Source organism: Hyaena hyaena, unplaced genomic scaffold (assembly GCF_003009895.1).
Source record: "Hyaena hyaena isolate Hyena2069 unplaced genomic scaffold, ASM300989v1 scaffold_256, whole genome shotgun sequence".
Lineage (NCBI taxonomy): Eukaryota > Metazoa > Chordata > Mammalia > Carnivora > Hyaenidae > Hyaena > Hyaena hyaena.
The window spans coordinates 340778-352090 of record NW_024080885.1 but is presented as its reverse complement, the minus strand read 5'-3'; the positions used below and the strand labels follow the sequence as shown (position 1 = coordinate 352090).

At 45.7% G+C, this 11313-nt stretch overlaps 1 protein-coding gene across 2 annotated transcripts; it reads right to left on the bottom strand.

Annotated features, from left to right (window-relative positions):
- Positions 1-212: 212 nt before the first annotated feature.
- Positions 213-8479, bottom strand: HAUS4 (HAUS augmin like complex subunit 4). 2 transcript variants are annotated; one of them, XM_039245239.1, is made up of 10 exons: positions 8326-8479; positions 6165-6249; positions 4890-5032; positions 4667-4798; positions 4067-4201; positions 3006-3102; positions 2230-2375; positions 1817-1947; positions 1408-1476; positions 213-673 (listed from the first exon to the last, which is right to left on the bottom strand). In XM_039245239.1, the coding sequence occupies exons 2-10, from the start codon at positions 6217-6219 to the stop codon at positions 490-492; spliced, it is 1092 nt and encodes a 363-aa protein (XP_039101170.1). In that variant the 5' UTR covers positions 6220-6249; positions 8326-8479; the 3' UTR covers positions 213-489. The 2 variants fall into 2 exon arrangements, with proteins under 2 accessions (XP_039101170.1, XP_039101171.1); XM_039245240.1 differs by having other exon boundaries at positions 8344-8479.
- Between the last annotated feature and the right edge of the window lie 2834 nt (positions 8480-11313).

Here is an 11313-nt window from a genome sequence, read left to right as displayed (position 1 = left end):
GTGAGCACTCCTCTGGACATTACAGTTCTTCAAAAGCAAGGCCAGATGCAATCCACGTCTGCTCTCCAAGAATGAAGGCTCTAAGGCTCCAGCTGGGCAGGCCGTGTTCCTGCCTCCCACTCAGCATGAGGCATTATCCATCGGTCTGTCTGGATCTGCTCAGTTCCCCACCTTATCCACCTAGCCTTTCATGTTCTTCTTTCATCCTTGCCCAAAGGAAGCATCATCACTTTATTCAGGACGTAATCAAATATCCTACAGGGCTGACACTGACAAATAGCTGCACATAAAATTATATAAATCTGTTACATTTCCCAGAGGAGACTCAGTCACTGTAAACAAGGAAGAAAAACCATGACGGTGCCTAAAGCACTGCAGTGCTTCAAGCAAGTGTCCCCACACTCCCGGAGTGAAGGTGGTCCTTTCGGCAGGAGGAGGGGCAGGCAGCACCCAAGCAGAAGTCCACCTTCGGACCCCCACTGGCAGCGCTCAGCGACAGGCCTTGTTAAACTCCCGGAGGGCCCAGCGCTTGTTCTCAGTGGCCTGCTTGAGTTGAGTGTACTCTTTTACCAGCCTGTCAAACTCCTCCCCAAGGACCTCATAGGTGCTCAGGACTTGTCGGGACTTCTCCATGTCTTGCTCTTGTAGGTGGATGGCCCCCTCCAAACGGTCCCTACACATCCGGGGAACAGAAGATACAATATAAGGATCTGGCTCCTCAGAAAGTAGACAAGATTATCCAAAGGATACAAAAACGCTGATTCAAACGGGTAAGTGCACCCCAATGTTTACAGCAGCGCTATTGACAATAGCCAAAGTATGGAAAGAGCCCAAATTTCCATCGACAGATGAATGGATAAAGATGTGGTGTATATATATATGTAATATTACTCAGCAATCAAGAAGAATGAAATCTTGCCATTTGCAACAACATGAATGGAACTAGAGTGTATTGTGTTAAGCAAAATAAATCAGAGAAAGACAAATGTCATATGATTTCACTCATGTGTGGAATTTAAGAAACATAACAGATGAACATAGGAGAAGGAAAAATGAGAAAAACAGAGAAGCAGGCAATCCATAAGAGACTCTTAAGTACAGAGAACAAACTGAGGGCTGCTGCAGGGGAGGTGGGTGGAGGGATGGGCTAAATAGGTGATGAGCATTCGGGAGGGCACTGATTGGAATGAGCATTGGGTGTTATATGTAAGTGATGAATCACTGGATTCTACTCCTGAAACCAATACTACACTGTATGTTAACTAACTTGAATATAAATTAATAAATTAAAAAAAGAAAGAAAGAAAGAAAGAAAGTACACGAGAAAGTGACTACGTTAAAATGAATGGATGTGGAGAGCATGGGATCAGCTCTGAGTAACTGCCCCATGTCCTCGAGAGTTCTTACCTAATGAGACGATGAACTTCTACTTTCTCAGCAGTGTAAGTATCAGACAAGATCTTTAGCTCCTCCATCCTGACAAAGAGAAGAAAGAAATATCAGCCTGAGGATCCCTGACAGCAGCAGAGTTAGGAATGGGGACAGAGAGTACCTACCCCTGGTCAAGGTGTGTGCTAAGCAGGGACAGGATAAGCAAGGTCACTCTGAATTCCTGAGCAATGTATCTCACAGGAAAGCACCTATTTCAGAAGGCTTTAAAAATAAGACTCAGGAATGCTGAACGCTTATGGGTAATCCAAAGGCTAATACCCACAAGGTGCTAGGCATGGCGGAGAGGAAAGACAGATGAGGGTGAAGGTTGGAGGGGGTGGTGTGTGAGACAGAGTTCCTTAGACCCACAGGGGTCAAAGCTCACCTCAGCTTAAGGATCATGGCACTGCACTTGATCTCTAGGTACTGGGCATTGATGCGGTCCAGCTCAGACTGAGTCTTAAGCCGGTGTTCCTGAAGGAGCCTCTGCAGCAAGGCTAGGCAGCGGAGAAGCACCTGGGCCCCCGAGAGGCAGAAAGAGGGCAAAACCAAAGTCAGTAGAAAAGAAGGCAAATCAGAAATCCCTGGCTTCCCCAGGGTGCCTGGGTGGCTCAAGTCAGTTAAGCATCAACTCTGGCTCAGGTCATGATCTCACAGTTCATGATCTCAAGCCCCACATTGGGCTCTGTGCTGGCAGCTCAGAGCCTGGAGCCTGCTTTGGATCCTGTGTCCCTCTCTCTCTGCCCCTCCCCTGCTCATATTCTGTCTCTCAAAAATAAATAAACATAAAGAAAAAACCTGGGAGTAGGTGGCACTCTTCTTCTCCAGCAGCACCATCTGCTCCTTCTGCTGGCTCTTGGCATCCTGGCATTGCTGCTTCTCACCCACCAGGATCTCTGCCAGTTTCCACACCTTTGCAGCCTTCAAGGTTTCACTGTCTGAATCTGGGCAAAGAGACGGAGGGAGTAGACAGGAAAACCCTAATTGCTACTGCCCTTCTGGGGCCATTTTTCAGTGCCTCATCCCTTATCTAGCTCTACAAGTTCTCTCTTTGAGTTTTCTTCTGACTTCCTGCTAAAATGGCCCAGTTTTCATAACTGAGTTCTCTTCACTCTTACCTTTATGTTTTATTTTTAAATGTTATTTATTTAAGTAATCTCTACGCTCAATGTAGGGCTCGGCCTCACAACCTAGAGTTCAAGAGTCACACGCTCTTCCAAGTAAGTGAGGCAGCCATGAGCCCCTCGCTCTTACCTTTAATTCCAGATTTGGCCCTTAATTCTCAAGTCAAAGAAATAAAGATAAAGGGAACCCCTATAAGCCGGAACTTTCCTCCCTATTCCATGTCGATTCTCCTAAGAATGAATTCATCCTTCCCTGTAGCAAGAGGACACTCCCACTTGGTTCTCACACAATTCCTTGCTTGTATTCTACCAGCAAGGAAACAAACAAATGAGCCTCTCCGGTGCTTCCGAGCTTCTGTCCCGAATCTAAAATTCAATACGTTATTCTCAGAAGAGCAGGCCAGGAGACCGGAAGGTCAGCTGTGGACGGAGCAGAGTGCCGGCTCTCACCTGAATTGGGGTCATGGTAGCAGAGCAGGGTGAAACATTTCTTCTTGAGCTGCTCCTCTACTTCCAGCGGCAGCCGAGCTCTCATCCACACAAAATCCTACATCCGCAGGAACAGGAAGGGAGAGGCAAATAGACCATTAGTACTAGGAAGACCCAGCCAATGAGTACAGGGTGATAAGTACCTCAATGATAACCAGAGAAAATGCCTCAAGAAACATCAAGGAGATTCACTGTTAGCCTATCAAATTTGCAAAGAAGAAAATGATGGTTAAGAGCCCGTGTTGATGAAAAGGTGAGGAAGTGGGAAGATGCACCAGTAGGTTTAAGTGTATGTCCTCTTGACCCACGGATCCCACTTCAAGTACCAATACTCCGGGAAATAACCATACAAAGGCAACCACACATGTGAACTAGCATGTTCCTATCAGTGTGGTTTCTAACAGCAAAAATGTAGAATCAACTGTATCAATCACTGAGATTGAGCAAACTGTGCTATATTCATACAATGGAATCCTTTTGTTTTTTTTTAAGATTATATTTTTAATGTAATCTCCACCCCCCCATTATGGGTCTCAACCTCACCACCTGGAGATCAAGAGTCACGTGTTCTACCAACTGAGCCAGCCGGGTGCCCCCACACAATGGAATCCTATCAGTGATTTAAACTGACGATATACTAAGAACACTGAGCACAAACTACGTGCCTGCACTGTGTTTGGAGAGCTGTAGGAGCTATCATCTTATTTATGTTTATTTACTGACTCGAAAAAAAGTCCAAATACATTCAAGTGAAAACTGATTATATTCACTATACAAGCATGGAGGCTATAATACTATTTATGTCAAGCTGTATATAATAAACTGTATTTATTTCTAGATGTAGTATTTCAGCTTTTACTCTCCTCTAACATTTTTCTTATTTATTTGAGTTTGGCTCCCATGAAATGAACGTGTATCATTTAAAAAAAAAAACAATAAAGTGTTAATAAGAAAACGTTTCAGTATATGGGAGAAATTAAGCCATTTCACTTCTTTGGTCCCAGTATCTGCCCACGCCCAACCTCTGAGGAGGGCATGAGATCCAGAAGATCCGCTTTCTGCAGCCCCAGCAAGAGAGGCGTTTCCCTCTCCCGGCTGGGCCCTAACAATCCCGTCAGTTCAGTCACGAGTAGCCGCTGTTCAAGGGTCTCGTGAAACTGAAAGAGAATAAAAAAACAAAAAAGAGTTACTATAAAACTTCTCCCACTCCACCTCCTCCATCCTCATATACCAGTTCTTCACATATTTTCAAAGTCCTCAAACATGTTATTCCCTTCAGCTGCCAGCGCTTTCTCCTGTCAGTCTTCCTTTTCATAGCCCTAACAACACACCCACCTCTTCCCCCATAACTACGGTCCATTTCTTTCTTTCTTTCTTTTTTTTAAAGATTTTATTTTTAAGTAATCCCTATACCCGACATGGGGTTCAAACTCACAACCCTGAGATCAAGCATGGCATGCTCCAGCCACTAAGCCAGCCAGGTGCCCCCAGTCCATTCCTTTTTTGATAACCATTACTCAAAGCTCCGGTTTCCCCTAGATCATACAATCAGGCAAAGCCATAGGTGGCCTCGCCATTCCTGCAGCTGGTAACCAACCTCTACTGCGTCTCTCCTGCTTCACCTTTTTGTCCTCGGAAGTTAAATTTGGGTCTTGTGTCTTCACATAGTAGTCCACAAGCAGCTCTTGAATGACTCTCTGTAAAATCTCAGACCTCAACCATGTTGTTTTATGCAGTCGAACTTCCTTCCACGCCTAGAAAACCAAAAGAATCCCAGGTAGGAACTTTTCTCTGTTGGACGATTTTTTTCCTTTCTCCTCTCATCCCTCCCCCCAGAGTTCTTACCTGAGCCCGCTCCTTCGCCAGGGTGAGGCTTAAGCCACTCTCGTCCACGTGCTGTGCGAGACTTAGCAGCAGCTTGCTGAAGTGTGGGTTCTTTAACAGGTCCTCTTCACTCAGGTTACAAGGAGGAAGCTGTTTGCTGCACACTTCGTGGGATGCCCCCCATAGAGACAAAAAAAAAAAAAAGTACTATATATAATTGAGAATAACTCTTAGCTTAATACTTCCAAAAAGGTTTTTGGTAGGGGAGTTTTCTAAATCTAATGAAATGTTTATTTACTTATTTATTTTAAATGTTTAAATGTTTATTTTTGAGAGAGAGAGACAGAATGCGAGGGTGGAGGGGTAGAGAGAAAGGAAGACATAGAATCCAAAGCAGGCTCCAGCTGTCAGTGCAAAGCCTGATGCGGGGCTTGAATTCACGAGCCGTGAGATCATGACCTGAGCCCAAGTTGGCCGCTTAACCAACTGAGACACCTAAGGCGCCCATATAGAACTGTTTAAAGAAAAAAACAACAAAAAAACAAAAATAAACTGGAGGCAATACTCAAAGTAACAAGCATTTATGTATATACAAAGATATTGATCAAGGATTAGGGAACGAGTTTCTAATAAAACTAAGAGCTTTGGGGCGCCTGGGTGGCTCAGTCAGTTAAGCAACCGATTTCTGGCTCAGGCATGATCTCAATTTGTGAGGTCAAGCCCTGAGGCCGGGGGTTTGGGGGGGGGGGTAGGTTCTGCGCTGACTGTGTGGGATCTGCTTGGAATTCTCTCTCTCCTTCTCCTCCTCCTCCTCCTCCTCTTCTCTGTCTCTGCTCCTTCCCTGAGCACATTCTCTTTCTCTCTCTCAAAAAAAAAAAACCTAAAAACTAAAAAAAAATAATGAGAATTCACGATAAAGGAGGGTAGGGAAGCATCTGAGATTTTGGAGTACAAGATATGAGAAACTTCAAGATCCAGGTAGGAAGGAAGCCTTCACGGAGTTTGCTGGCCAGCCTTCTATTCAGGGTATGCCTGCTGACACAGCATGGGAGCAGTATGTGAGTTTTTAGTCTACTGCACGAGCAGGCACTTAACAGGAGCCGGTGTAATATGTTTTCCAATAAGAGAGTGTTTAAGAATTTTCATGTATTCTCTAGTTTCCCCCAGAAACTGAGGCTTTTAGGTGAGAAACTTATACTGGTGAACTTTATAAATCCTTTTTATCATAGAAAGCGAGAACCGGGATAAGATCTCTCTGGAGAAGTCATCAAACCTCCTTCAAATGGCAGCCCTTACCTTGCTGGAGTATTTCCATCCCTTCTCCTGGTGAGCAGAAATCCCCGGATGCCATCTGATTTTCTTGAAATTCTTATCTGTGGAACTGGGCGAAAGAAAACACAAAGTGAACAAACTGGGTTGCTGCTCCCAAGAAAATACCATCCGCTCAAGTTTCTGTTGTCTACGAGCTGGGGAGGAACCTCAGGGATGCCTCTTACAGGGAGGGACTATATTGCACACCCTGGGTCCCAAGCTCTTGCATGTTTTATCGACAGACTTCTATGCGGCAAAACAATCTGCATTCTAAGCACATAAATGTTTCCACTTGTTCCAAGCCGTCTAAAAAGGAGCCTCCTTCGGAAAGAAAATTTTCCAATTCACTAAACAGGAGGATGCTCTCCTCCCCTTACCATCATGTCTAAGTTAAAACAGAGCTGCTGCTTGCCAGTTATGAGTGAGTTGGGGGAAGGGGGGGAGTCAATATCTGTTTTTTCCCCCCAGTCAAATAACTCCGCTATCAAATTCCACAATAGTTTCTTGTGCTTCTTTAACTTGTCCTTTCATTGAAGAGCTGTTGGTAGTTTTTGATCATTAACTCTAGAATCATCCTTCAGGAGTGACAAATCATTCCATATTGAACAACAACCACTGGTTTTCACATAACAGCGTTAGTAAAGAGCACCTGGAGGAAAGAGCATGACAAGAAGACTGACAGGAAGGTCAGTGCCAAAAGAGCAATGCAAAGGTGTAGTTAATACAGCTAAGGCTGGGAGGTGGGCTGTCGGGTGTTTTGCCAGAACATGGAGTACACTGAAAAGGATGATATGAACATGAAGGGGCAGTAAAGGTGGGCACAGTTTGTGGACTCCAGAGAGAATTTTTCCCTTGACCTTATCTTACTTTTTTTTTTTTTTTTTGCTCCACCCCCTTCTCTCTCAAAGGTATTAAACTCCAAAGGGCAGCTGGGCCTCCCAAAGAAGACACTGAAGGTTATTATGATTTAACACTTTATGTTCACAGAACATTTGGTTTACTCCCTTGTTTTATGAGTAGCATCAAAGTAACTACTCACTTATTTAAGTTTACCTATTTTGAGAGAGAGAGAAAGAGAGAGCAAGAGAATGTGTGATCAAACATGAGCAGGGAAGGGCAGAGAGAGACAGAGAGAGAGGGAGAGAGGGAGAGAGAGAGAGAGAGAGAGAATCCCAAGCAGAGAGAGAGAGACAGAGAGAGAGAGAGAGAGAGACACAGAGAGAGAGAATCCCAAGCAGTCTCCATGCTGTGAGCGCAAAGCCCGTGTTGGGGTGAGGGAGTGGCTCCATCCCACCACCGACCATGAGACCATGACCTGAGCCAAGACTGAGTTGGATGCTTAATGACTGAGCCACTCGGGGGGCCCCTACTACTCATTTGTTTTGTAACATGGTCTAGAGGAGAACACAGATGAGGAGTCCAGATGGTAGGGCTTAATTTGCAGCTTAGACGTCGCTGCTGTGTGAAGTTAAGGAAATGCTTTTTTGTGCCAAACTTTCTTCCACCTGCAAAACAGAGATAATAAATCCTGCCTTGGATGAGACATCAAGAATTAATAACACAATCGACTCGTTAACAAAAGCCACTAGTTAGTTAAGCTCAGTGTTTTAACGATTCTGTTTATCGTTGATCTAAGTTCTGCAGGCAAATTTCGCAGACGGAAAGGAAGACCAATCCAAACTTCAAAAAAGTCAGCTGTCCTTCCCTCCCTAGGGGAACTGCCCTCTTGGGTTTTCTTAAGGTGCTTTTCTTTACCCTTTTAAAATGTTACAGGGCGTGAACGAAGGCGGCAATCAGGCTCGATTCTCCACCCTCTGCACTCAAGACGTGTTAAAACGCTGCTACAGGGACCCAAGCATTTAAATGTTCTGACTCAGGCGTCTTTTAAATTCTTAGAGCTGTCTTTACACGCTGCACTGAACGTTAAATTGATTTTACAGGTATTTTCACAAGATGTGACCCTTACAGGGCCCGAGATGAATCAAAATGCGGAGCGGGCTCTCCGGCGCCTACTTTCCTTGCGTCTGGGCAGCCAAGGATTCCCAAGGGCGAGGGCGGCCGCGGCCGGAGGCCGGGGGCTGGCCGGACTGACCCTCCCGGCACTCCTCCTCCCAGCCGCGCCGCCCTCCGACCCTCCGAAGCAAACCTGCACACCATGGGGCACCTGAAGCTCCCGAGGCAGACCGGGACGGCCTGGGGGGGATGGCCGGCAGCTTCCAAGCCGGAATCCCGCCCGCACCCGGGCTCCGGAACCTCTCACTCGGGCCGGCGCTAGGGCTGGGGGAAGCTAGGCCCGGGAGGACCGCGCAGGAACGTCGGGGGAGGGGAGGAAAAGGCCGAAAGTGCACTGACGGCCCCGTGGGAGGGGCCTGCAGTTCCCGCTTCACGCGGGGCCCCGCCCCTCGTCGAGCGCGCGCCCTCAGTCCTCACCAGTCCGAGAGCCCGGCTTTTGGAGTGCGCGATGGGAATGCCTCTTTGCCCCTTTTCCTGAGTACCTCCGCTTTGTTGAGGGCAAATGTAGAGAAAATGGTAATGATTGCTAACATTTATCGAGGGCCTACAATGAGTCAGGAACTATGTCAAGAGGCTTTACTTGCCTTGCCGTTCCTCATTTAGTTCTTATGTCAGTTCTTAGCGCATCCTGCGATGGAATCACTATCATACCCATTTTACAGAGGGGAAAACTAAGGCGCAAAGAAGTTAAGTGACTTGTTCAAGGCCGCAGTTCACAGTCTAAATCTGACCCAATGGCCCTCTGAACCTTAGACCTGCTGCCGACACTAAGCCTGCCAGTCTCCTCGCTCTGGCGCTGTCCCCCAGGCCAGCTTCCTCCCCCAGTCTCCCCTAACTTCATTACCTCTCATCCTTCATTCACCTCCCTCTCCAGGCTTGCTTGCTGGCTCACTCGCTCTCCCCCTCCCTCCCTTCCACCTTCTTTCCCTCCTTTTTAAACTATAGGGACTTGTATAGTTTGCTTAACAAGAAGTCTGGAGCTGGAGATCCCAAGGCTTTTTAGTAGCTCTGTGGTCATGGTTTTTTGCGTTTTCCTCATGGTCACAAGGTAGCTGCAGAAATCCGAGAAGTACATCCAACCCACCAGCATCCAGAGCAGGAAGGAAGTGTGGGAGCCTTCTTCAAGCAACAGTCAGGGAAGAAAGTCTTTCCCAAAGCCCTCAGCAGACTTTCCCATATGTCTCATTGGCCAGACTGGGTCACAGCGCCCATCTTTGAACCAATGAGCTAGATGTCTTCCATTTGCACCCCCTCCCCCATACACATTCTGCTTTTTTAACACCTATATACACCAGTGAGGACCACCTGTAAGTCCTTCAGGGTTTCCATATGCTCTGACTGCTTTCAGCCAATGAGGGATCCCAGCAGGAGGTTGGATGGGAGGAAGGGGACCACTGGCTTTCTCACTGGGCTTGACCTGAGGCTGCCTACAGACTTTAACCCCTGATCACTACTCCCCGTCAAGGGGCTTCCCCCACCTCTCTCTGTCTTAAACACCACTCCCACCCTCTTTTCAAAGTTGACTGGAATGTAGTCATTTAGTGAAGTATTTCCAAAATAATGTTTGATGCTAAGTACATTACACCAAGTTTCTCAAATCTCTTGCATCAGAGAAGCTAGTAGTCTGGGAGTGATGGGGGCAGGAATCTTGGTTAGGCGTGCAGGGTGGTAGAGAGTTTCATAATTTCCTTTAGTACCAACTAGAGTGTTCTACTGGCAATACATAGAGGAATAGTGTGATCCAGTGCAGAAATTTTATATCTCTGGTCATCACGTCAGCTGCCACCTTTCGTGCTTAATATTAAAGTGCTGTCATTTTCTACGGCTTTTAAAAATCATTTATGCTTCCTCAGCTCTGTGGTGCAGCATCATTAAATATCAGGCATAATGTCCCTAACAAACGACACTTGGAACAAAATAGCAAGCATGCTTTGGTGACTCAGAGCTGATCAGAAATCTACTGAAATTTCGTGTCTCATATTTGTCAAGTTTTATAATATGGTACTACAAAGCTTTGACTAAATAGCTCTAAAGGACTTGGGGAATGAGAAGGTGAAGGGTGAAGATAGTGTAGAGGGGGAGAGCCATGGGAAGCCTTGAATTGGATTAAACCTTCATATGTAATTCAGCGCTCTCTCTCTCTCTCTCTGTGTGTGTGTGTGTGACCTTGGACTTCAGGTTCCTTATTTGTCACAAGGAGGAAATAACATATTTCTAGCTCTTCCAATCTCATAGTGTTGATGTAATGATCAAATGAGATAATGGCTGAAAAGTGCTTTGGAAAGACTATCAAAGTGAGGTATTTTAAAATTGACACTTATTGAGCACATAGTAAGTGCCTTGAGACAGACACAAAGATAAATATGACCCAGTCCCTGCCCTGAAGTTCATAATTTAGTTGAGAAGATAAGACATATACATGAAAAGCAAATAATACAAGGCAGCAAAAAGGTGTCAAAAGAGTAGTTTAGATTATAAATACTGGAGGGGCACCTTGCTGGCTCAGTCAGTAGAGTAAGTGACTCTTGATCTCAGGGTTCTAAGTTTGAGTTGGGTATAGAGATTACTTAAAAATAAAGAATCTTTGGGTTTCCCTGTTGGCTCAGTCAGTTAAGCATCCAACTTTTGATTTCGGCTCAAGTCATGACCTCATAGTTCGTGAGATTGAGCCCCGTGTCGGGCTCTGCAGTGATAGCGTGCAGCCTGCTTGGGATTCTGTCTCTCTCTCCCTCTCTGCTCACATGAGTGTGCACCCTCTCTCTCAAAATAAACAAACTTAAATTTTTTTAAATATTATAAATACTAGAGAAACTTAAAGGAAGGTAAAGAACTCTTTCTGCAGGGCTGGATAGTAAAGACTGAAATTAATCTTAACTGGGCCGAAAAGGAGAGAAAATTCGGATCATTTAGAATGGAGGAAACATCCCAGCAAGCCAAGGCAGAGACAGGGAGTCCAAGCTGCCTTCTGGGTTCAAGAGAAAACTGGACCAGCTGAAGTGAAGGACTGTATAGGCCAGTTCTACACAAGACTACAACATTGAGCCCATAGACCATCTTGGCAATAAAAACTGCAGCAAAGTACCGAAAAAAGATTTTACAATCACACACCATCTGGTGTCCT